Source organism: Akebia trifoliata, chromosome 4 (assembly GCF_017979445.1).
Source record: "Akebia trifoliata isolate Shusen 1 chromosome 4, ASM1797944v1, whole genome shotgun sequence".
In the NCBI taxonomy this organism is placed as follows: Eukaryota; Viridiplantae; Streptophyta; class Magnoliopsida; order Ranunculales; family Lardizabalaceae; genus Akebia; species Akebia trifoliata.
Window position 1 is genome coordinate 44,772,409 of NC_141378.1, and position 26,813 is coordinate 44,799,221.

General features: G+C 35.5%; 2 protein-coding genes across 2 annotated transcripts; both read right to left on the reverse strand.

The window, feature by feature from the left end:
- Window positions 1-853: 853 nt before the first annotated feature.
- Window positions 854-18,177, reverse strand: MRL1 (Pentatricopeptide repeat (PPR) superfamily protein). Its single transcript, XM_086441433.1, has 20 exons — window positions 17,791-18,177; window positions 16,372-16,912; window positions 15,976-16,195; window positions 15,497-15,560; window positions 15,268-15,412; window positions 14,448-14,563; window positions 10,185-10,313; window positions 9,596-9,769; window positions 9,316-9,480; window positions 8,742-8,882; window positions 7,409-7,508; window positions 6,403-6,511; window positions 6,164-6,255; window positions 5,856-5,946; window positions 5,522-5,753; window positions 5,329-5,421; window positions 4,326-4,374; window positions 2,409-2,502; window positions 1,251-1,488; window positions 854-1,160 (listed from the first exon to the last, which is right to left on the reverse strand). Exons 1-19 carry the CDS (start codon window positions 18,109-18,111, stop codon window positions 1,254-1,256), a joined length of 3,111 nt encoding a protein of 1,036 aa, XP_086297559.1. The 5' UTR covers window positions 18,112-18,177; the 3' UTR covers window positions 854-1,160; window positions 1,251-1,253.
- Window positions 18,178-20,122: 1,945 nt separating this feature from the next.
- On the reverse strand, window positions 20,123-26,477 carry LOC147405217 (endoglucanase 24-like). Its single transcript, XM_086441434.1, has 6 exons — window positions 25,743-26,477; window positions 23,630-23,913; window positions 22,391-22,828; window positions 21,850-21,997; window positions 21,437-21,603; window positions 20,123-20,593 (listed from the first exon to the last, which is right to left on the reverse strand). The coding sequence occupies exons 1-6, from the start codon at window positions 25,957-25,959 to the stop codon at window positions 20,264-20,266; spliced, it is 1,584 nt and encodes a 527-aa protein (XP_086297560.1). The 5' UTR covers window positions 25,960-26,477; the 3' UTR covers window positions 20,123-20,263.
- Window positions 26,478-26,813: the final 336 nt, after the last annotated feature.

Sequence of the window (26,813 nt, forward strand, 5' to 3'; positions counted from 1 at the left end):
TACAACCTTCTAAATTTCAAGCAATATCTCATGGTAAAAAATGAGAAGAAAACAAAGTTTTTTAAGCTTGATTAATGATGTAAAAATGTATAGCTGTCGAACACTCAAATTTAAAATTCAAATAAAATGATAAAAAATAACTTTTGATATAAAAAAAAAATTGGTTGAAATTCGTAGAATTTCATCCTCTACCACACTGTTCTATTGGATCATATTTTTGAATGCCACAATGTGATCTTACCAAGAAATTTCATTTTTTACTGTAGGCAGGAGAGAAATTCTCTTATTATTGCTTATGTCGTTTGGACTTAAACGGGTCGTGTTCAGGCCGGATACGTGTGTCTACACATATCCATAGCCAAATTTTTATTCTGATGCACATCTTGATCTGAATCTGACTCAAATCATATCCGAATTTTTTTTATTTTCATCAAACCCATATTCAGATCCAATCCGACCAAATGAATTGAAATAATTTCAAATCATTTCAAAGTAATTTATCAAGACCACTCACCTTTTAAAGAGAGCTTGGACCACTACACCTAATATTCATTTGTTAATGAATGATAGACTAAAAAATATAAAAATATAACATACAATATACAAAATAATATAGCATTCGGATCCGTATCCAACCTGTATCTGACCTATATCTGTATCCGACTCGACGGATATAGGGAGGGTCCTTTTAAGTAATTTTCCTTTCCATTTAAGGGATACTAGTAAGTCACGCACATGTTCTCAAAACCTTTGGGGACATACTAATAAAATGACTAAAATGCTCTCATCTCAACCTCTTTGTCAAAAAAAACTTATATTTTCCGAAAAATAAGCATTTGAATGATATAATTAAAAATATATATATATATATATAGATTTAGAATAATAGCACACCCACTAACCCCAATTTTTCAGATAAAGCTTCATATAAATATTCTCCCTACTCCCGACTAATTCATCGCAAAGTTTTTACAACTTTAAAGAATAGAAAAAAAAAAGGGGGGGGGGAATGTCGAGAAAAATCAAAGATTGCCATTTCAATCGTTCGAAAATGAATTGACCATACTGATCAAAATGACTCCATTTATTCTCTCTTCCTACACTTGCAGATCAAGCAGCTTTCTCACTCTCAAATGCCAAGGACATTGCAGTCACCCTTGCTGAAAGCAAGTGTAAAAATTTCAGTAAAGATCTGACAATCATTGATCCATCAGATTATGTTGTAAAACTGTACTCAAATTAAGATTTACCTCCTAGTCCAAAGACAGATTGTTATTGCGGATATTGCGTTGCTGATCCATGATTCCTTTGCCTAAATGCATCTGTAATAAGTTCAATTCTGCTGGTTTCCCACTGAATGGTGAAGCAAGCTTGGGTTGAAACCATCGTTTCATGGCTAGGCCGTTGATTCTAATTTTCCCGAATGATTCATTCCCTTGATATTGTAGCCCCAGTCTTCTCAGTAAAGCTCCAACTGCTTGACCAACTCTGTTGACCAAAATGTATTAAACGTTGGACATGTAACATATTCAATAAGGAAAATCCTAAACTGCCTTCCTATGACATTCGACACTGTGCTGACATGGCAGTGTGTATAGAACCATCAATGCCTTCCTTGAGATACGAGTGAAAAGATCTATGGTTCTGTTCACACTGCCATCAGCACAGTATCAAATGCAGTGTAGTAGGAAGTCAGTGTAGAACGGCTCATACAACAAGATCCAAAATGCTCACACAAACACTAAGGGTAGAGAATAAAATTACATTCTGGATGGTCAAAAAAGTAGATTTCGAAAAGCTTTTTTCATCTGAATAGAAACCCAAATCTTGGAGTTTCTCCAGAGAAGAAGAAATAGAATAAAAGTTAGTATGGTAATATAACAGCTCGAGGCGATGTTTCATAAAAGAGGAAAACCAACATTCCAAGACAATCCAAAACACTACCAAGACATTGAGTGTTTCGGGGTCAATGTTTTGTTCCACTCTTGGTTGAAACCAGATGTTCAGCTGAAACATTTCGAAATCAAATGAAACTTTGAACCATGTTGCCTATTCCTCAGGGGGAAAATGATTTTGATAGTTCAAATGTTCGTAAACCCTTGTACTGAGCATGAACTAGCAATGATTAAATGACTCTAATCATCTAAAGAGTGAATTTTTGCCACACTAACCTCATACCAATGCAAAATATTTTTTGACATCTTGATAAAGCAGTTAGACTTGAGAGAGTTTTGTGAACTTAGGTAATGGCCAATCAAAGGGTGGCCCTCTTTTTGAAACAGTGCAGATTGATGTCCGTGACACCACTTGGTCCTACTTTGACTGTCAAATTAAATGATATTGACAGGGACAATCGGAAATTTTCCAATCCTTATGCATACTGGTGTCTACAGGGGTGCTTTTCTCACCTTCCTGCCAGCTTCATTGTTTTCTCTCCTTTGTGGGTTAAGGTTTGTGTCTTTTCTACAGGTAGAAGAATGGAAAGGTTGGGCAACTTTGTACCTGCATACAGAATTCAATGATAGGCAAGAGCAATTAATAATAGTGAGAGGAGAAGTTTTAGAAAGTCTAGTTTATATCCTGAGACTAGAAGCTTTGTAAATACAGCACATCTCCCAACAACAAAAGGAGTTATACATAGATACACTATTGGGGAATTGAACTTATGAGCCACAATATGAATATGAAAGTATGAAATGAGAGAGAGAGAAGAAGGATATCAAAGAACAAATTCAGTCTCATGCCAAAGAAGTGATCATCAAAACCAGCTCTTTACAAATGATGATATTTAGAGTGAAAGAGGAAAATTTCCCCATGGTATAACTATTTAGGGTTACATTGGTGGGTTCAAGTCCAGCTTACCCATCAAAAAAAAAAAAAAAATAGTAGGGTGGCCAAAGTGGATATTGTTTTTAGAGTGATATGTGAGCGAGAGAAAAACTCAGACAATCTCGACCAAGACATTCTGAAACATTCCGGGACAATTTGAAACATTCAATGTTTCGCTCCAATGTCGGCCGAAACCAAAATATCTTGGACAAAACAATCCATAAAGGAATGAAACTTTAAACCATGTATGTAATCGATGAATACCAATTAGATTAAACTAAAATTTATAAGATGACTATACGACCAGTTATGCTTTTTGGAGTAGAATGTGGGGCAAGAAAGAAACATGTTTATAAAATGAGGAAAACAAAAGTGAGAAAAAGAAGTCCAGATAGATAAGCGGACCAGGAAAAAAAGCTAAAATTATAGAATGCAATCATCCATGGAAATTAGGAATAACCCCAATAAGTGATTAAATAAGGGAAATTCGTTTGAAATGGTTTTGTGAGGTGAAATGAAGATCATTGATAGGACCAATGAGAAGGAATGAAAAGGTAATAGGCCAAAAGGGATATTGATTGAGGAATTGATAGAACGTACGGATACAAGTGAATTATGAAAACACAGGTTTACATAGAACTGAATGGAAATCACCATCATCATGATAAGTAAACACTTTGACAATAGAAAGGCATCTTGATAGTTAATCCAAAAACTAGTTTGAGCAAAAAAAATTGGTGAAAAGTAAAATAAATTTTTTAATAGTGACAGATATTAACGTTAATAAGTTCTTTACAAGGGTATATTTAAGGGTATTTTAAAAGGTTCTACATTTTAAGTGCTTTTCCAATAAAAATCAGCAACATATTGCATTGGTTCAAAGTTTTGTTCCATTTTTGAATGATTCAGCCGAACATTCTGGTGAGACCAGATCAAAACATTGACACAGAAACATCGAATGTTCGGATTGTCTAGGAATTTTGGTCAAGACCATCTCAGTTTTTCTCATGATTGAAACATCGTACCTTGAAATATAGCAACACAAAAGAATTCGTTAAGTTAGAATGACAAACATAATCCATTTTTCAAAATTTTCCATCAGTTTGATAAACTTTCTTCTTTCTCACTTTCGTGCTGCATGGAATTGGATAAGTCAACTTGATGGACATTGAATGGATTTTGCTAGTAAGAGAAAGATGCTTTGGAGAATGATTCCCTTTGCTTTGAAGTGGTGTTTGAAAGGAACGATTAAGAGTGTAAGAGTATACTTGAGCATTATCTCAAGTAGTGCTCTATTTCTACGTTTTTTCCTGAGGTATGGGGCTATCCTCCCATTAATACATTTTAGGAGTCCAAACACATTGAGATACCAGACATTAAAAAGGGGCCTCTTGAAGTGTCCCAAGTTGATCTAGAAGTTTCCAATGCTGCAAATGACATAATTTCTTAGAGCAATGTGGACAGAGAAAGTAAAGCATTTCTGTGGGTAGGATTACCAGCAGCAAGCCGATGCTTGAGGCCCTTCAAAATTGTTAAGAGGTACACCTATACAGTAATAAAAACAAAAAAAGAAAAAGAAAAAGAAATTAGTCTCAAGAAAATAACAAAATGAAAGCTAATTGTTTTAGCTTAAGCCCTGATTTTGCAGGTGATAGATGCAAGAAACAGGATGACTAAACTGCAGTGATATAAGAACAGTGTTGAAGAGCAAAACAAACCAGAAATATATTCTTATTTTTTAAAGTATATGTAATGTTATTATTAATAGCAATGATTGTTGGTTGAGTTAACCAAATGATACAAAGCAAAATCTTAGGAATTCAAGCTAAAAATAAGGTCCCACATAAATAAAAACCAGAACATATTTCAAGACATGGATTTAGTTAAAAGGCTTGTCCAAAAAGATGTTGATAATGGTAAGCAGCCCAAAGTTTTTAAAACTCACGAGTACTCCAAAATTTTGTAGCCAGCTATCCAAATAAGTACGCTATAAAATCATTGCAGCACTCAAGATTTAACCAAACACCTGGGCAGAATATGCAATGAGAAAACAAATAGAATGATTGTATAGTGATGGTACACTTGCAGCCGTTGATTGTATAGTGATGGTACACTTGATACACTTCAATGCAACTTCAAAGATCATTCAATAGACAAATAGAGGGGTATTTTAGAAATACCCCCCTGTTAAATTGATGATATTAGGTTTACCCCCTTGCAAAATGCAAAATTAGGTTTACCCCCGATTGTAAGTCGACGTTGCGTTTTCTTGGTGATTTAACGGTTAAATTTTGAATTTTTTTTTCAAAATGCTCTTCAAATAAATTAGTAAATCAAAATCTGGAAGTAAAAAAAAAATCAAAATTTCACTGTTAAATCATCGAGAAAAAACAACGTTGACTTATGGTAAAGGGGGGCAACCCTAATATCACCAATTTAACAGGGGGTGTTTCTTAAATACCCCAAATAGAACCATATATTTTAGATTAAAAAGCTCACCTCAGCAGTATGAATAGGCAACTTCCTTGTATCAACAATGATAGGGCTTTCTTTCAAAGAAACATACGGTACAACACCAAGTGAAGCAGATTCCTAAGATCCAATAAAAGGCCCAGTTGATTTGAGTGTGAATGTTCATACCTACGGATGAATTCATAAAGGACCAAGAAAACTTTATAGTTTGTTCACTGACCTCAAATAAAGAAAAGGAACGTGGATCGTATTCTCCAAATCCATCAATCAATGAAAATAGGTTCGAGCATCTTGAAGTATCACTACTGACTCCTAGATTCTCAACAAGTCTAGCTCTCAAAGAAGAATCACGAGGAAACTGCAAGCATGCTAAAACTAGTGAAAAGACTTCCATAGTAGGTACAATTCCATCTGCAATTGCTTCTCGATAAACTGTTAAGGCCAAAGATGTCCTGCAAATAAATAAATTACTAGGAGATCTCAACCCAATGGATAATTATGGAAGCATGTCTATACAGAATATCCACGGTACTGAAGGGAAAGAAATTAAATACCATTTATTGTCAATTTGTGGTTTTCCTGATTTGAATGATAGAACACGCTCCCCAATTGAATAAGCCTTGTCAAACCTCCGTAAGCACATTCCTTCAAGGAGATCAAATTTAATTGATTATTGAGATTCGTAAGGGCAATTTGAATAGAGAGACTACAAATAAACATTTGGCACTTGACATAAGCACATTTGAAATCGAAGGGAGTTTTAGGCAGTAAAACCAGTCAAGCAGCCATTACTGGGAATGAAATGATGAAAACTTGTAAGTAACACATTATCTAATCAATCAGACAGACCCAATGAGCTTACCAATTAGGCATTTGCACATTATGAGGTTTGGGACGACATCATCCTCTTTGGCTTGAGAATGGATTGTCAAGCCTAGTTCTAGCTCATCATTCCTACAAATACGGAAGATTAGATTTTTTTTTTTTTTTCTTCTTAGCTACAAGATGTGATTCAATATCCAAGATTTATGAAAGGATTCACTAGGAAATATATGACTAAGATTTAAAAAAAGAAAAAAAATTGAAGTGTAAAAAAATTACTTTTCACTTGCTACTAAAAGAACAGAGTATGTTATGGTATTGGGGTGGACTCCTGCTTTCTTCATTTCAGTAAGAACCTCCATGGCCGTCTGCAGCTGACCCCCATCACCTGTAATCATGTTCACGAATGCAAATCAAATTTGCAATTAGTGAATTCCACCATCACCAGGACAAAGTAAAGGAATCAATGATAGGAAGAGTGACAAATGGTCATGGTCGTAAGTACACCACCTTTTCTGATAAGAAAAATTAGAGCACTTTTGCATGGAAGAGTTGAAATTTATGTTTTACTATTTCTTGGAGTTGTTTGGTATGTGGTCTTGTTTGCCGGAGTCGGTGATCTCATTATTTGGATCTTGGCTTTTTTTGGGGGTGGCATTCACAAAGTCGAATAGGATCTTGTGGTCCATATCTCCCTTCACCATTTGTTGGGGTTGTGGAAAGAGAAGAATCGTCAGGTTTTTTAGGGAAAGGAACTCTCACTTCAAGATGTTATTATATCGATAATGGGCTTTTTTTGTGTAAACAGTTCAAAGAGTTTAGGGGAGTTTTTTTTTTCTTGACAATTTTATGGGTAGATGGGATTGGGTTTGTAGAATCACCCGTGTTACATTGGGTCCTTAGCCCTTGTCGCTGTTTGTTGTTGGTCATCTCGACTACTTCTAATATATTTTTGCATTTACTCATCAAAACACACTCACACACAAGGGTCTGTTAGGACGGACACAGAATGAAGGCCAATATACCAATTTACCAAGCTGAAACTAGAAATTGGCAAATTTGGGCGTCAACTAAGAGCAATTGCTATTTTGGAAAATACTATTGAAAAACTCAAAAACAGTTCGGAAAACCAAAATCTAAGTTTTCTCAAATCCACATTCTAGAGCTTGAAAAGTATTGTGGGGCATGTCCTCATCCTCACATAAAAATCTTGGTAGTTGATTGGACATTATGAAATTGGAGAAATCTGAGTTCAGAAAAGATAAACCATATTAAAGAGACGTACACAAGGCGGTGATCAAAGCATTGAGCGTTGAAACTGTTGGCCGCAATTTAATGGCCTTAATCTCCTTATATAGCTCCAATGCCTTCTGCCAGTTTTTGGCCTGAAATAAGAAAGGTGAAGCTTTGTCAACTTGCTACCAGGTGTTATCAACTAGGGTGGTAGCCAGAAGAAAATAATAGAAGTAATAGATGAAGAGATGGGGAAAGGGTGACATCGATGAGAGCTCTTGGAATAATGCTCAAATCAATTTCACCATATATTTATATTGGGTTTTTTTAACATGTTCCCTACATAGTCACCAAGTCGGGGTTTGGGAATAATTCGGTAAGGGACAAAGTCGAAAAAAATCAAGAAAAAATCGGGAAAAATCAAAATAGTGTTAGGACAATGTTATTTTTCGTACTAAGTCATGTTATCATTTATATCATCAAATCCTATTCTAAACTTAGAGAATAAATGGCTTGTGGAAAAACCCTTTAAAAAGTGGGGACAATTAAATCACACATTTTTGTTTAAATCGTGACTTTTTTATTCATGATTAAATCGTAACTTTTGTTTAAATAGCGATTTAATCATGACTTTTTTAGAAAGTCGGCGACTTTGGTGACTATGGTTCCCTAAGGGTACACATTAAGATGCAATAAATACACCTCCAAACTTTATTTTCCTACCAAAAATGTCCTTAAAATTTTATTTTCTACCAAAAATACCCGCAAATGCTCATTTCCAAGGTGTATTTACCGCATCTTGACATGTGACCTTAGGGCACACATTAAAAAAAAATCCGTTGATATTAAAAAACTTTATTGTGATTACATAAAGGTCCTTGCAGTATTGGAAAATTATTAATAAGCCCCTACCAGCACCAGGTTCTGGTGCATAATATTTTTGTAACCAAATCAATATAATCTAATTAATTAGGAAGAAAATAAGCATAAATTGGAAAGAAAGATGCAAGTTTTGTTGATGAAGAATGCAAAATTGTATAAATTTAGTCAAAAGGTTTGTAAAAGTAATAATAGCTGGGGTTTGGCATGGAAAATAACAATGGTAATCCTATGAAGAATGGTTCCAAATCTCGGGTGCCTCCCTGTTGTCTGAATCTTAAGAAGGGATGACTTGAATTCTGGGAGTACCAAGAAAGGCCCAACCCAACCATAGTGAACTTCACATAAATATGAAATTGTCTCAGCCTAGATAGTTAAATCTCCTTCGAGGTGGCACCCTCTTTTCTCAATATCCAACAAAACCAAGTCAGGTGCCAAGACTGAGCTCAAGATAACAATCCCCATCAGCATATGACAAAAAAAAAATCACGATAGGTGAGACATACATTGCTACAGGCCCCCATCAATGAACTATATGATACATTCCCAAGCTTTGCTCCTTGCATTCTGGCTTCTTTTATGATTTTAAAGGCAACATCTATCTTCCCTGCATGCCCTGCAACATCTATTAATGCACTGAGGAACATCTGCATCAAATGAAGGTCAACAATTTTGGTAAGTAAACATTGTTTTGCAAGAGAAAACTGCTTTAAGAATTGCAATGATCTTCAAACAATATGCAACATCACTAGGCTGAAAACATTTTGTCGATAATACATACTGTACGTGAGTCAATTCAAATTAGAAGCATATTAATGACATCTAATAGTGCAGCAATGAATATATGTAGTCTAGACTGGCCTATTTATCAAAACACTGAAATTTATGTTTCTTGAATTTGAGGAAGTAAAAAAATATCTCTTCTGGAAAATTTGTCATCTCATATTGTTTCTCCGTTTGATAGAGCTCAAACAGTTAGTAGTTAGAAAATAGGCCCTACTGAGTGCCGCAGAGCAAAAGAAGAAAAGTACCAAACAGATATATTCCAAATGCAATATGATATTCTAGAGTTGGAAATACCTCATCAGGGACCACACCATTTCTTGTCATGTCACCATATACACTAAGTGCAAACTCCAAATCACCCATCTGACTGCAACTATTAACTGCTATTGTGTAAACCTCTGGAGTTCCCTTGATGTTATATTGATGGATCATCTTGTATACTTCGCGTGCTCGATCAAACTAAATGTAAGCCATTTATCTATGTTAATTGCTTACAAAATATTATATGCAAAATTATCCAAGTGAAGTTCAACAGAGAAAAAAAAAGAAGAAAAAGGAGCAGAACATGCAGCACCTGACCAGCTTGTGTGCATGTCTTCATCAAAGCACCAACAGTGAAATGATCCGGGTCTATGGGTGTTGGTTCTGCTCTCATTTCTGCCAAGACATCAAAAGCACGATCCACTGCTCCTGATTGACCACATGCAGTGATAAGTGCATTGAATACAACTCGGTCAGGCTTCACTTCCTACTGCATACAATACCTTGTTCAGTCGAAGACATTTCAGATAGCAATGCAGAAATATATAAGAACGACAAAAACTACATTATGGGATAAGTTAGTACCATTGGCTTCAACATCATCATCTACAACTTATCCAAATTACTAGGGTCAGCAACAATAATCTTGTTTCACCATTAAAATCTACCTTCAACCTCATCTTCAGTCAAAGCATGCATCTTAATATAATTATAATCCATGTTTGTCATTTAAGAAACAATTCGTGATTAATACATGTTTCAATAATATGCCTAGTCCAGAAGACATAAAATTCAACCGAATTTTGAAAAGTATGGTTGTATTGTTCAAGGGACTTGTGAACATAAAATAAGATACAAGGGAAATAAAGTATATTTTTGTTACATGTCATTGAAAACCATACCTTAGATCTTAATATCCCATAAGCACCAAATGCCTTTGCCACTTGTCCAGCTCTGGCACAACCATCAATCAATGCTCCATATGTATGAACATTTGGTTCTACTCCACCATTAACCATTTCATGAAACACCTAAGGAGACAATCTCAAAGCAGTTCAATAAATATGGGAAACTCAGCAGATAGGAAAAAAGAACAAGAAAGTTTTCCAGAGCTGTGATAGGGAACTCCAAGCAGTACAAGTTCAGGACTGCATTTATAAAGCCACTCAATGACACACAAAAAAAAAAAGCATCTTGAATTATATAGGTGCAAGCGAGAACTTAAGAAAATTATGAGATTTAAATTGTCGATCATGTTGACTCTTGGGAAGAACATGCCATATGATGAGTTGACCACATGTTTTGTACCTATAGAATTATGCATGTACAAACTAATTTGTGGGTGCAACACACTCAATCACACTAAGGACCCCAATCTATGTCAAACCATTCCAAGTAACTAGCCCATTGGAATAAACATTTTTTTTTTTTTAAACATAATTTTGCTTACTAAAATATAGAAGCAATAACTAAGGCTTAACAAACTAGTGGTACTTCAAACATAAAGTGTTAGCAAAGGGATTTCTGTAAAAATATTTTACTCAAGAAAATAATTTATTCTGAAGATTAAATTCTATTAAGTAACAACTTGTCTTTTCAAAAACTCGTAAGACAAGTGATGCACGACAGTGAGGGAAGAAGATAAAAGAAAGGGGTTTTAGGAGAATTTGATTTCGGTGGTTTCTTGAAAGGATTACAAGATTCTTAATGAATTCTTGATCTCTCACAAATAAACAAAAAAAATTGTCGAAAAATATAGATTGAAGAAGAAGATAGACAATAAGAAAAAATATTAAAGAAAGAAAAAAAAAATGATATATTTACCTTTGAATCACCCCAGTGATCTTCATGGCATCACCATGTTGAATGCACCAACATTCAAACAACAAAAAACAGAAACTTTATGTATTTTTTTTTATTCCACTCATCATCTCTATCAATAAACCCTAATACAATCTATAAATAAAGAAAATCAACCAAGAATCTAAATAAAACTAAAATTCCAAGTAAATAACATAATTTTTGTAGCTTTCTCTCTCCTAAATTTTCAACCCTTATAAGCTAAAATAAAAAAGAAAACTAAATTTACCAAACTACCCTAAATACTATACTAAAACAATGGGCTAATAAAACATGTAAATAAACAACAACAAAAAAACATAAAAATAAAGGTCCAAAACATAAATTAAACAAAATCTAATCTTCAAGCTTTGATGTCCCCCAACAATTCTTCCCAACTGGGAAGATTTCGCCACTAGAGAAATAAAATTGTGGTAATTCCCCTGCAAGTCAGGTTTCTATAATCCACACGCAATTTGATCCTAACTTGCTCAACCAATGCACCCTCCACGCTCCAATATATTTTCTAGCAACAACTAAAGGTGGCTCTCTAAAATATTCCATATATAATGCAATTCATTGGTTTATCCAAAAAAACATCTACTTTTTTCTTTTCCAGAGGATAAAACCTATGTAAGCAATAAAAGATGTAGCAACTCAACAATTTCCTTTTCTAGTTATTTAGATTTTTCAAACATAGATTCTTCTTTAAGATCCAATAATGATACCTCACACCTGTCAATCTCACTAAAACCAGGCTCATAGATTTCTTTTTCAATTTTTGCATTACTCGTCCTGAGCTTAGGCGCATTGACATTAATCACATTTGATTCATTCTCCCAGTTTGAGCACTCTGGTTTATAATGTCCACAACAATTGCACTTGTTGCATAAGTTCTATTGTCTAAGCTCTTCATACCATTGTTCAAGTCGTTATTTGTACTCCACCATTTCTTTATAATACAATCACGAACACAACGAAAATATGCCCAAGAGTGGCATGTTTGACGTAAGTTTGACAACATAGTTGTTAGTTCATCTAAGAACATGCTTATCGGGTCCATCTTCCCCCAACGCGATTTGCTAATGTTTTTACTAACTGAATATAGGCTTTGATACCAATTTGATGCGGGACAGTAAGAGAAGAAGATACAAGAAAGGGGTTTTAGGAGAATTTGATTTAGGTGGTTTCTTGAAAAGATTAGAGGGTTCTTGATAGTTTATGATCTCTCACAAATAAATAAAAAATTGTAGAGAAAAATGGATTGAAAAAGAAGATAGAGGATACGAAAAAGAGTAAAGAAACCTTGAAATCACCCCAATGATTTTCATGGCATCACTACAGTGAATGCACCAACTTCCAAACAATAAGAAACAACAACTTTTTTGTTTTTTTTATTCCATTCCTCATCTCTGTCAATAAACCCTAAAACAATCTATAAATAAAGAAAATCAATCCAAGAGTCCTAATAAAACTAAAATACCAAATAAATAACCTAATTTTTGCAACCTTCTCTCTCCTAAATTTCAGCCCTTATAAACTTAAATAAAAGCAAACTAAATTTACCAAACTACCACTAAATACAATACTAAGATCATGGGCTAATAAAACATGAAAATAAAGCCAAAAACATAAAATAAAGGCCCAAAACAGAAGATTAAATAAAAATAAAATCTAATCTTCAAGCTTTGATGCCCCCATCAACAAGTTTTCTAATCCAATTTTTTTTTGTGTATCCAAAAACACATTCTTGTAGATTGGGCTTGTTCAAGTATTGAGAAAATTGACCTTTTTTTAATGAGTAGAAAGTTAACAATTGGTACTGAATTTTGTTGCAAACACTCCTATATCATAGAAAAATAACATGTGGGAAAGTGTAGAGCAAGGATTTGTGAGGAACAAAGGCTTATTGCACTATCATAGATACAAAATGTGAACTGCTGCACTATAGCAATGAGAAATGATTTGAGGTCCTTATGGGAAATCTTGGAATTCTTAAATTGAACTGACTAAATTAAGGAGTTTCAATACTTATTTTCATTTTACACATTTTAAATTAGTTCAAGTTGTTTTCATATTTCATTTAGGTTTTTAGGGAGAAACTTAGTAATTTTATGCAGTTGTGTCATTAAATATGATGTGTCATTAGCATTCAAGGTTTTTTATTCCTATTATTAGGGGTACATTATGCTTTTGTGGATAGCAAGTTACCATAGTTGTCTCTACTTCAGAATATCTTTAACATCTTGGGTGAAGTTTATTATTAAGAAGTATTCCTTAAGGTGATCACTTTTGTCTCTCTTGTTGGAATTTCTCCTTATAAAAATCAAAATCACTTGTAAGAATTTAATTATGTGCTTTGTACAGACTCCGAGGATTGCAAGAGGAATTATGTTTATTGTAATTTGGAGCTCTTTTCATGCATCAGCGTATTTTATTGCAAGATATATGTTCAATAAAGAGGAAATACGATGAAAATATATATATGGGTAAATTGAGGCAGAATAGGAATGACAAGGCACAAAGATAGAAACACCAGCGGAAGAAAACCTCAACCGTATGTTATTCTCTTCTTCGGTAGAATAGAGCCATTACAATCATAAGCAACATATCTTTTGATTAGATGTTGAATCGATTTTCAAAAGGGTGAGAGAGAGAGGGTTTAGGTGATTCTTCCAAATCATAAGCCTTTTCCATAACTTATTAATGAGGGAGAGTACAAGAAATCACTGGCCTCCCCCCCTATTACATCAAGAGAGAAAGTCAATTGGACCATCCTTACTTGAGGATTGGACTGGTAAGATCACTGAAAATCGTCAAGTGTTCAACCATAAGAGCTGTTCTAGAGCTCCTTTATTCCAATACAAAATGCCCAAAAAACTAAAGTGCTTATAGAGAATAAAACTCAAACAGAGACGAATCTAGACATGACTAATAGTCAATTTTTGACCTAAAATGCCAAAATGACATTAAACGAAGGAAGACATAGAGGATTGACGTGAATTGCATTTTCACGTACTTGAAAGAGTTACAATGATATGTAACCTATTATATTCAATCCTATGAAAGAATGATCCACAAAGTGTCATTTCAAGAATAGGCAGAGGATGATAGAATCAAATAACTAATGAGTTATAGTTCATTCTCTACTAACAAGATTTGGTGTTTTTAACAGAAAAGTTAAGAAACTTCCTTCACTTCTCTAGTCTAAAGGTGTCTATCTCAAGTGTACCATACAGCACTAAAGGTATGTTATTGATGATAGAACTTATGCCAAACATTCTTATTTATCTAAACTGAACAAACGGAGATAAAATTGACCATACTTCGAACATGGCATCGACTTTTCCACTTTTAGCACAAGTGGATATTAGAGTAGTGTAAAGTTTGCAGTCAGCTTTCAGGCCAGCCTCCTTGACGAATTCCAAAACTTGGAAAGCCCCTAAATTCAAGAAAGAGAGATCATTTATTTTAAAGCACAAACTACGTGTATATATATGAGTTGGGATCCGTAGACTCGTGCAATGGGAACTCATATGTTCACTCTCAATCCTAACCGTGTAAACATGAAATTCAATGGCTAGGATCAATCTTAGAGATACACAATGTATTTTTAGGATACATCTTTTATCTCAAAAAATGGATTTTGTGTTTAGACGGTTAGGATTAAGAGTGAACATATGAGTTTCTTTTGCATGAGTCTACAGATCCCAACCCTATATATATATGGGGAATGCTAACGTCCAAGACCTTATGGGACGTTAGCATTGTCCGCCACATTAGCCCTACTCATTTTGTCTTTTAGTGAAAAATACAAGGGCATGTTAATCTGTTACATAATAAATACATTTAATATGCCCTTAATAATTGCATTTATTTTGTTGGCATTGATTGCCAAAGTGTTTACCAAAGACAAAGTATTTAAAATGTCCTTAGCATTTATTATGTGAAAGACTAGCATACCCTAGTCTTTTTCATTAAAAGACAAAATGGGAAAGGGTATTATTGGAAAAAGAATGTACTGGAGAATGCTAACATCCCCATGAGTTCTTGGAAGTTAACGTTCCCCTTTACATATATCAAGACAGAGATATGATCCCAGGCAACTAAAAATAAGAAGTATGTTGATACTAAAAGTTAATTTACCTTCTGAATCTTGTGAACTTGCACACACAGACAAAAGCATATTGAATGTGCTCAAGGTCGGATTTCCAATCAACTTGGTAAAACGAAATGCTTCTTTTACAGCTTTTTGACTTTTACAAGTGTTGAAAAACCTCACATGATAAATCTGAAACCAAATCAAGATTAATGAACCTCTGCAATGGTAAAGTCAAAATTAGAAAATTTACATATAAGGAAAATAAAGATTGACCTTATTCATATCTAGCAATCCTCTTTGTTCCATTGATTCCAGCAATTCTATGCAATCAGTTAACCTGATAAACACCCGCAATATGTATGATTTCAAGGATAGACTAATAAAGAATGGGAGATTATGGATGAACATAGAACAAACATCATCCTAAATGTAATAAACCCCCAATAACTGAAAGAAATTATGCTAGGTAATTCTAGGAGCGTCAATGGGCCGGACAGGCCCATGACTCGGTCTGGCCCAACCTGCAATGGACTAGGCTTGGGCAAGGCAACCATGCCCAACTGTTTTTCAAAGTGACCGAGCTTGGGCCACATTTTAGCTACAATTAAAAGTGGCTTATTCAAGTCTCAGCTGACCTCCATTGACACCCCAAATATTCAAGTTGGTCCAAAATTTTGAAAATGGAAGCATCTCACTTGTCACAAACTTATGTATAAGTGCGAGTAACAATATAATCGGAAGATGAGTAGTACCTTCCATCCCTTATCAAATGATCATAAGTGTTGAGGTATTTCAACAAATCATGGTTATTATTGGCATGACTTCCATTTGGTCGAGGGAATATGGCCCGATCTGTCTTACCATTCTGAGGCAGAAGTCCTTTCCCCATATCTCTTCGAAATTTCCCACCCTTACTGAAATCTTTTCTTTTATCGGAAGAGCCTTCTTTATAACATCCAAGAGACATTTGTCCTATATAGGTTGAAGTCTTAGCATACATAAGTTATAGAAAGCTAATACATAAGTTATAGAAAGCTAATACAGTCCAAGCAACACAAGAATAAAGAACCTACAAACTAAGAGGGGAAAAAAGATAAAATTATTAGATATGTTCTAAGGTATAATCTGAACTGAAGTATGATGAAAACCTTGTGCTGAATGTTCCGCTCCATTTATTGTACTAGGTCTTATCTGCGAAGAAAGGCTTCCGTTATGTGGTAGGCAAAGAGAAGATATGGCTTTTATATCCCTGAATTTCGATGTATACTTCATCTCTGACTGGTTTTCTTCATAGAACGTGTGGAGTTCCTCTCTAACAGATTCTCTGAAGAAGCCATTATACCCAGATACTTGAAGTTCACCGGCTTTGTCCACTCCATGACCTGGTTTGTGATCTTGATTCATTTCTCCACAGGCATGGTTTAATGGAATAGCAGCAACAATGGATGCACATTCAACGATCAGTTCGGAACCTGACACAGTTTTCCGATACTGCTTCTCTCTTTCCTCTGAAGCATGGCTGTTCTCACTGGTTTTCAAACTTACAGATTTTATTTCCAACGTAGGAATCTCTTTATTTAATTTTCCAAGACCCGAAATCCTGCTCTCAAAACCTTGCTTCAATAAACCTCTCCCTTGTGTGGACATTTCAAGACTTTCAATTGTATCAAGATCTTTGGAACTTGAAAGCTACAGAATTTGCACAAATATTAGAAACCCGTTAGAGCAAAAAGTGATTCTATCTAGAATAATGCTGAAGTGGCCTCAAGATTGTACCTCATATCACACATCCCGACGTGAAAGTGTGTAGGAACCATAGAAGATTTTCATCGAGATACAAGTCAAAGAAGCTACACACTTTCATGTCAGGATGTTCCTACACACTTCTATCTAATGTATTTTTGCACTCGAAGAGAATTCAATTGAAATTCTTAGGGTTGGAGGAATCTTTTAAAACATAGAAAGTGTGTGCCGGATATATAACAAATGGTTATTTCTAATATGTACTTTATGAGGTGGACAGAAAAAGATGATGAACTCACTTGTTAAATTTATCACAAGAAATAAGCATATGCTTAGTTACTCAAACAGACCTTAAATTATGCATATAGTTTGCATCTTATTTCCAATTTAATGGTCTCAACCTATGACTTTATGTTTCTTTTTTTCTTTTTTATTCAATGAAGCTGCTTTACAAATAATTCATTTGATGCTACATGATGAGAAATGGACTCTCGAGAAGAATACTGGGATCTTGTCAGATTTCTCAAGGAAATCAAGCTTTTGGGGTTAAATGGAATCAGAAGGTCTCATACCTCTCGGGTTTATGATCTTACATCCAAGAACCTAGAAAGATGAAACCCAATGCACCGATCAAACTGTATTTTGGGACCATCAATTGGTGTCATGCGTGCTATGTGACACAGTGTGCACTACTGTACTACAGTAAAAATAAAAATAAAAACTAAAGAACCCACAAATTCAGACACATTACAAGTAAAAAAATTCAAACAAGAGAACCGAATCAAAAGAAAAAAATTTAAATTCTTAATTATTATATATTTTACCTTATTGGCATCCTTCTTCCTTCTGGTATAATTCAAGTAGACAACAGTAAGAGCAGAGAAGATTGCAACAGCGATAAAGACATGAATTGGTTGCGAATAAAGCGAAGTTTTGATGAGAAGCCGAGGGGATTGAATTTGAAACCCTAATTTCTTGCATTTTATTCGAGAATAGAGACCAGGGGGCCTTAATCGATGACCACCACTAAGAAATTTTCTTCGTGGAGAGCAAAATTGAGACGTCGATGAAGAAGAAGAAGACGAGAGAGGGAAACAGGAAATTAGGATTAGGGTTTGAGATTTTGCAGATAAGCTTACATCCATGGAAGCACAGAGAAGGGAGAGTGAGTGAAGTGCGTGTGTGTGTGTGGAGGAGAGACATTAATGAAGTGAGGAGGTTATGAAGGTGACGGAAGAAACATTGTTGCCTAGCCAATCCACACTTGCTGACGTGGCACGGCTACTTGTTTTCTGTCCTAGTTATGTGTGCCGTTGGTTAAACCGTTACTATCAAAACGGGTAAAACCGTGAAACTGTAAAAACAAAAAACGTGGCTACTCCAAGTTTAAGATGAGGTCGACTTAGTGCACATTTCTCTTTTAACTGTGCCAAAACTCTGAAATTCTAATTTTTTGCTTTTTATGAAAAAGTTTTCTATCTCTTTCTTTCTGCTTCGCTGCTACTACTACTTTTCTCAGACCGAGGCATTCTTCTTTACTTGTATTTTCTTCTCTATACACTTATTTTCTCAATGGCTGTTAATACAACCCAACTTCGACAGAGTTTTTATATTCTTGCCTTTGTATTTGTTCGGGTCAGCGAGAACGCTTACCCCTGGCAAATGCCGCTAGGGAAGAATTTTGGCCTACGGTAACCAAATTAAGGCTGGCCTTAGTTTTCCTATATATCATTTCCTTAGAGAGGTACTGAGTAAGATAAATCGGGCCCCAAGTCAAATGTCTTGAAACTTCTACCGTCTGGTGGAGATTGTAAAGAAGATTTGTATAAGCCCCCAAAACTTCATCTCTAGATACAATCTAAAGGCCATCCCCCAATGGTTAGGGTACTACTTGCTATCCTCTAAGAATGCAGCAGTGACACTGGTTCCTTTTCTTTCTAATTCTGACAAAGGGTGACACAAGGACCCCCTATTCATCTCTGGGGACTTGGAGTTTGCCCCTGACACTCCCCATAAGAGATTTAGGTTCCCTTAGACTTTTCAAGGTAAGACTAACCTGAGATGTGATTAGACTGATGTCACTTTCGTTAATCTCACTGATTAGACTAATGTCAAGGGACATGTGATCAGTTTCAAAACATGGGTATCTCAAACATTCGCTAAACATTGAGGGGTAGGTTAAAATCATTCTTTTTTTCAGCTATAATGATTTTCTGACACAGACACCCTTACGTTACACCCTTATATCAAAATGGTAGATCATTTGCCTCGGCACATGCATAATCATAAATATTTTTCTTATATATCCCAAAACAAATAATCTACGATTCTGTGATGGGGTGTAGAGGGACATGTGTCAGAGGGGAGGAATCGTATTATCATAACTCTTTCTTCAAAAGGAAAATGATGCTGAATTATAGAATCGTTGATTTTTTTAACTTGTATCTAAAGGAAAGAAGTCTATGATTATTTGTGCACTGTCATGTAACGTGATTGTGAATAGTGCTGAAGTGACTTTAAAAATTGACCTTATTTTGCACTTCACTGATGTGGAGGTGTTTATGAATCATAGATGCTTTTCATAAAGATACGAGGGAAAAGCATCTATAGTTCTGTATGCACCTCCCCATCAAAAAAGTGGGAAGTGAGGTTACTCCAACACAACTCTTTTTTTAGAGAGCTTTGATTAAGAGTCGTGATGAATGTATGTGGTTTTGAGTACGCAACTGACGTGGCAAGGGCACATAACGTACCATAGATCATTTTCTTTGGGATACACAGATAAAAGATCTGGGGTTATGTGCCCATGCCATGTCAGCCGCATACCCAAAACTGCATGCATTTATCATTATTCTTCTATTAAACACACCAAGTTTTACTAACAACACACCAATCCTCTTGATATCAAAGAACTGTAGGTGGTGTGTTAGAGAGGAGATGCAACAAAGCTATATATGGATGTGGGAAGAGTGAAATATAACTGAATTATAGACCTTAATAGTGGAGCCATGTTTCCCTCTTCACAACACAATTAATTAAATAAAGTCATTTTACTTTCTTAATGATTACCAGTTTCTAAATTGTAAAAGAGAATGTTTAAAGACATAATATATAATAAGAGATTTTAAGCGATGAAGAGAGAGTGAAGTAAAAGAAGAAATACAACAAGAAGGTTGATATTTAAGTAAGAAATAAAAGACTCGTGAAAATTAGATGTTATATAAACAACCTAAGATATTTATTAAGTCTATATTACACAGCAGAATGTGATGAACAAGTTGGAGTTGGCCGATTTGTTTACATAAAAGTCGTGAGGACTGAGGAGGTGGTGACCAACCCAGAGAGGAGTCCAACGAGAAAAGCACTGTTGTAAGTGGTGGGTTCTCCTTGCATGGAGTTGTTCCGTGAGTCGACATAGCTTTCGTTTAGGAATGGACCACCCACCATGGCTCCTAACGCCACATTAGGATTGTGTTTATGTGAGTCCAACCATTTGAAGCCTTTACAACCGGTTTTTGCATCAGCTGGAATCGAAGCCCCCCTATGGTGTACATTTTGTGGGTAGTAAGAACCATACCCGACAAGATAGCTCATCGTATTTGGATTGTCCCCCAATACATAGTCAGCCTGGAAAGAAAAAAAGTAGATCATGGTTCAAAATTTCACTCCATTTCAGAATGTTTCAGATTATTTCAATTTCAACCAAAACCGGAGCAAAACATTGTCCCTAAAACATTCAATGTTTCGGGAATGTTTTATATTGTCTCAGAATGTTTCAGTAGAGATTGTATCAGTTTTTTCTCTTGAACGAAACATTGTCACGAGGTCTTCTGGGTCAAATGACAACCCAACATGACACTACAAACAATATAGAACTTTGCTTTTTAGCTCTAGAAGCAAAGAAACTTCTAAGCTGGCTCTCATCAATTGACACATAAATTCCAAATCTTCAAAATAACAATTGATTTGGATTGTTATATTCAAATATTGGACTGTTAAAATCAGATCATGGAAACCAATTTCCAGAACCAGGAATCACACTTAGCTACATTGTTTCTCGAAACTGATTTTAGAATCTAGAATTAGAATATCACTTCGCTGACCATATTTTACAGTTGTGATACTAAATATTACATACATAAGCACAAAAACATCACTTCAGCACCATGGAAGAATCACTCCTATAATCTGAACCAAAATAACATTGGATTCTATAATCAGATTACGGACAAGAATCAGATTCTAGATTATGAACCAAATGCCATGTGAAATCTTTTCGACCCTATTCAAGGCAAAATATCCTCTTAAATGCTAATGAACAAATTCTTCCTAAAGGAAACCATTCTACATGAACTCTGATGGACTTTTCGTTATATTTTGATAAACCGGAGAGTCACAATAATCAAATGAGTTGTACTTAAGTCCTTGTACATGTACCATGAATACCTCATTAGTGATGATCATAAATACCTGTGAAACGGCAAACTTGCGGAGGTCAGCAGGAGTGTAAGATTTCCCGCTGCAATATAGGGTTGGTGTTTGTGATGTTAGCATGTAATCACTATAAAGAAGAGCAAGGAATGCTGAGGCTACAGGATACTGAAGAGAGTTCCATTCACTGACCCAAATCAAACCACCTGCATAATAAGTATAATGTTGAATTTTTCAATTTCAAACATGCAAAAAAATGCACATTTTAAACAAAAGACCATTTTGATATAATACACATTTAGCTTTATCAAATTCATCGGCCTTGAGAAAAATTGTGATTTAAAGGAATGTATGATGCACCAAGACTGAATTAATATGCAGACTTGATGATCTAACTCTTTGATGAGTCCTACCTAGGAAATGTTATTGTGACAAGATGATGAAAAAATTACCGTCTGTTCTACTAGAGGTGGTTGATGGTGAATCCGGAAGGAGAGAGCATATAACAGCCTCAGCCGTTTTTCTGTACATCTGGAGTGCAAGATTCTCAGTATCTGAGGTATCTTTTTCACCAAAGAAGCTTACCCTGGACAACAGAACCTGCACCGAGATTGGAAAAATGTTACTTGTAAAATTAGGACAACTAGAATCCATGTCAGTTTAAACGATTCATCGAAGAATAATGGTGAAGTGACCTCAAGATTGACCTCATTTCACACTTTTCTGATGTGGCGGTGCACATTGAACCGTAGATGTTTTTCACTTGTATCTAGATGAAAAGCATCTATGGTTCCTACACACCTCCACGTCAGAAAAGTGTGAAATGAGGTCAATCTTGAGGTCACTCCATTACAACTCTTCATCAAAACTCAGTAAGGTCATCAAAATAGCAACATTGAAATGTATGGTCATAAAGAAGCAATATATATAATTCGCACTAAAGTAGAGCACAAAGAAATTAAAATTCCATGTCTTGGGAAAGAACATGTATACCTGAGTTCCTGCAAGTTTGTTATCCCAACTAAACCATGATGGACTTCCCCAATCGCCAAACACTTTACCATTATGTCCAGTCACATATTTGAGGTAGAAACGATCCTCGGTTGCGTGATAGAGCCAAGTAGCTGCCCATAAGAGTTCATCTCCATATCCTGTAGAATTGTAGTAGGTCTGGACTTCGGGAATGCTGACACTGTAGGAACCTCTGTAAGTATCAGCGAAAGAAAATAGTTGTTTGGCATGTTTAAGAAGCAAATCTGAATAGGTTGAGTTGATGTCCTGGAAAACTAGTGAAGCTGATGCCAATGCAGCTGCGGTTTCTGCTGCGACCTCTGTTCCCGGAAAAGATGTATTCACTTGAGTGAGAGGCCTTTTCTCGGCCATGGTTTCGGGTCTTTCCCAACATTTGTGGTCAATTTCAGGATCACCAACCTATCAAATATAATAATGCACATTAGAAGAGGCAATTTATTAGGATTGTTTGGCTTGTAAGCCTAGGAGATCATCTACGTAGGAGACATTGAATGTTTGATTTCAACTTACATACAGTAGACTTGGATTTGGAAGGATAGAGACACATACCAAGTTTTCCAACTTTCAGAATTGCAGGATCCTCTATGTATAGAAAGAAAAGAATTTAACATAGATTTGAATTTGCCTAAGAACAAGGCTAGAGTGACTGCGCAAGACACTGAGCTGACGTGGTGGTAGGCACAGAACCATAGATGCTTTTCACTCATATCTCAAGGAAACATCTATGGCGCTGACCACACCTCAACATCAGCAGAGAACAATGCTAGAGTGACTGCGCAGGACACTGCATTCAACACTGAGCTGGCTTGGTGGTATGCACGGAACCATAGATGTTTTTCACTTGTATCTCAAGGAAAAAACATCCATGGCTCTGTGCACACCTCCACGTCAGCTCAGAACAACACTAGAGTGACTGCGCGACACTGAGCTGATGTGGTGGATACAAGTGAAAAGCATATATGGTTCCATGCACACCTCCACGTCAGAGCAGTGTTGAACGCAGTGTCATAGGAAGTCACGTTAGCATTTTTCTTTGTCTAAAGGTTTTTCAGACCTAGTCCAATTGATACCAAGTATAGATCCTACTTTCAACTCTCAATTGTCCAAATTGTATGAAACCATACATAAATAAGAAACTTATATGCAAGAACAGCATAATGTGATACAAAACAACTATAGAAGTTACCGATATTGAGAAACCTGAATATAAAGCACATTCGCAGAAGGGTGGGCATTGATGAGATAATCCGTTATCCACTTAAGTGAGTCTACAGCGGGATCAAGCTGATTCACTGCATCCATCTGATCTCCATATTCAAGGATGGCCCATGACAAAACTGTAGCAGTGAAAGCCATCGGAAAACCAAATTTAATGTGATCCCCAGCATCATACATTCCTTTTGATAGATCCAAGTTCTCTTCGCTTCCATCATCCAAAGCAGAATCCCCTCTCCAAGATATCTTATTATTTACCAATTTACCAGCTGTAGGAATGAATTAATATTCCCTTAAGTTAGAGCTAAGAGACACAATATCACTATAATTAAAGCTTCAATTCAGCTTAAATGATAGAAAATTAAAATGAACTACAAATTAAAAGTTAACTCTTTACTTCCATATATGTGGATTATCATAATGGGGTGAAATGATTTTAAATGGATTATTATAATGCACACCCAAGTACATAAGAGATAAATTCTGAGCATTTACACTGCAGACACTTGAATTTTACATAGTTAGAACAGCATCTTAGTGAACACAATTTTAACTGCTACTACGGTAAATTTTCGGTTAGTTAAGAATCCCAAAATCAATTTAATAGAAAAGGAAGATGTTTTCAAGAATTGAAATGAATTCTAAATTTGGGGGGACCAAATTAGAAACTTGACTTCTAGAAGATCTCCATACTTGGCTTCAGATACAGTGGAATGAAGGACCAGGATTCATATAGCGGACCCAAATCTTTGGTGTGGCTGTTTGTTGTTGTTAATTTCCATAGAGGCATCATATATGAAGATGTAAACAAATAATCAACTGTAATGTTCTAAACATTCAAAACTCTGTAACAACATAAACAGTATCTAAAACTAAAAATAACTCTCACTTCAAATATATGCACATGGGCGTGTCTTTTATATCGCAATGTACATTAAATGCATGTTAGAGCCAATGACAGTGAAGCTAAATTTATCTTAACATTGAGTTTAGTCCCACATCGGACACTCAGTGCCTTGTCTCTCTCCTTATAAGCTCTTGAGCCTCTCCACTCATTGCCAATTGATTTTGAGTTGGACCCCCATATTTATCATGGTATTAGAGCAGGCCTTTCTCTCCTCCAGACCACCTAGTTCATATGTCCACGTGCTTTGGACCAGTCTGGCCCACACGTGCGGGAGCATGTTGAGTTTAGTCCCAACTCAGACACTCATTGCCTTGTCTTCTCCTTATAAGCTCCTGGGCCTCCCACTCTTTGCCAATTGGTTTTGAGTTGGACACCCAAATTTATCACTTAAAATTCCTGACAATATATATATATATATATTTCCTTGAACCCCTTCTTATACTAATATGCTAACTGTTAACCACTAACCCCACCAAGCAATGTATATATCCCTTCCCCACATAAAATGTTATGATAGGATTATACCTTGTATTCTGTTGATGGTGTTTTATAGGAACAATTTCGTAACTTTTTCCCTAGGGACAATTTCATCTATGTACGAACTATAAATTCATAGTAAACTCGTTTAAGAGTTTTTATGAGAGAAATTTCCCAAAACATGATCAACATTTGACGAAATTATGATTCTGGCTCACTATTCATTTCAATTCCCAAAACATGAAGAGCAAGATCACAAGTTTTTCAAAGTGACAATCTCGCTGATGTGAGGTAGCAAGTTCTCTGATATTTATTTGAAAAGTGACAATCTCGTTGGTCATAAAAATGATTTTCTCGCACGTTCGCAACTTTTTAGCGAGATCATCACTTTATAAACCAACAAGATTGTAACTTTTCAAATAAATATGAGCAAGATTGCCACTTTGAAATACCTGCAATCTCGCACTTCATGTTTTGGGAATTAAAATGAACAATGAACCGGAAACAAAATTTAATCATATTCAACTCACAAAAATATATATATATATATAAGAAAGATAATAAAATCCATAGATTAACATGGAGAATAATATAATGTCTAGAGAGAGATATGCATTAAAGCTAATGAGATCTCCAATACTAACTTGCACCAACAAAGAAATTAAAGCGAAAACTCAAGAAGATTAAGCTGAACAAGGTGAGAAATTAAATTACATTTTTGTATGTCGAAGAATTGCATGGAGATACTCAAAGCATCTGCATATTTCTTCGTGATTGATCCTGGAGGCCCTGGAACAGGAGCGACTTCAGAGTGATGCACTTTCTTTCTAATAGTAATTACGGCAGCTCCAACAACAAGAGCCGCAATCACTAACACGAATAACCAACAACAGCATCTGCCCTTCATATTTGATTTCGAATCAGCTGCCATTCGATCAAAATTTTAGAAAGAAATTTTGTGAGAAAAAACAGATATCTCCTTAGCTAAAAACTGAAAATCTCCTCAAATTTTAGATTTCACGTAAAGCGAAACTTCAAACAAAGAGATTTCTAGGTTTTAGATTATAAAACCAGTCGCATCGAGAAATGTTTCAATGGAAATTGAGTTCTTGGAAGCTGAATGAATGTGGTTTTAGATTTTAAGGGGTCGAATCTCTACAAAATCACTCGCTCTGCAACTCCTCTATCATTCGAGAGATTGAGATAAATGTAACTGGTGAGAAGATTTCTAGGGTTTTTGATTCGATCAAAAACCTTATAGTTAAAAAAAACAAATCGAGATTCGAGACAGAGATTGTGTTAAAGATACTGCGCGGAAGGAGACACCAAAATCGTTGGAAACGAAGTTTCACGGAATATTATCTGTTTTGTCAGTTGTTGCTGTTATAACGTGTGAAATGACGGAGATAACCCTACTCATTCCAACACAATACAGGTATTTTCTCTATGGTGATATGAGATCCAATGAAGGACTGCCATCTGTACATAATAGAGTAGGCCCAGCTTAGCATTTGGAATATTCTTGTGACACGTCAGATAAATCACATGCCACGTAAGCATTGGATTTTAGTGGCTTTCCATTAATCGCGCGACCGTTTATGGAATGAAGTAACTGATCTTTGACTTTGTTCAAAGTTTGTTTTGAATTCTCAATTCTAACCGTTAGAAAGTCCAAGATTGTTTTTAGTTCTCAATTCTAACCGTAAAAAATGTTTGTCTGTTTTGAGTAAACACGAATTTCATCCGTTTAAAGAAGAATCGTGATAATCTGCCTACCGCTCATGC

What these genes read in the sequence shown, in the direction of transcription:
- MRL1 (XM_086441433.1), bottom strand. Translation starts at nt 18,111, where the DNA reads ATGGATGTAAGCTTATCTGCAAAATCTCAAACCCTAATCCTAATTTCC. An exon ending in TGCTTTGATCACCGCCTTGT is followed by an intron (nt 6,512 to 7,408) that starts GTACGTCTCTTT and finishes ACATGATTACAG; the next exon opens with GTGATGGGGGTCAGCTGCAG. An exon ending in CAAGCATCGGCTTGCTGCTG is followed by an intron (nt 2,503 to 4,325) that starts GTAATCCTACCC and finishes TTCTGTATGCAG; the next exon opens with GTACAAAGTTGCCCAACCTT.
- LOC147405217 (XM_086441434.1), bottom strand. Translation starts at nt 25,959, where the DNA reads ATGGCAGCTGATTCGAAATCAAATATGAAGGGCAGATGCTGTTGTTGG. An exon ending in ATTCTTCGACATACAAAAAT is followed by an intron (nt 23,914 to 25,742) that starts GTAATTTAATTT and finishes TCATTCCTACAG; the next exon opens with CTGGTAAATTGGTAAATAAT. An exon ending in CGAATGTGCTTTATATTCAG is followed by an intron (nt 22,829 to 23,629) that starts GTTTCTCAATAT and finishes TATATTTGATAG; the next exon opens with GTTGGTGATCCTGAAATTGA.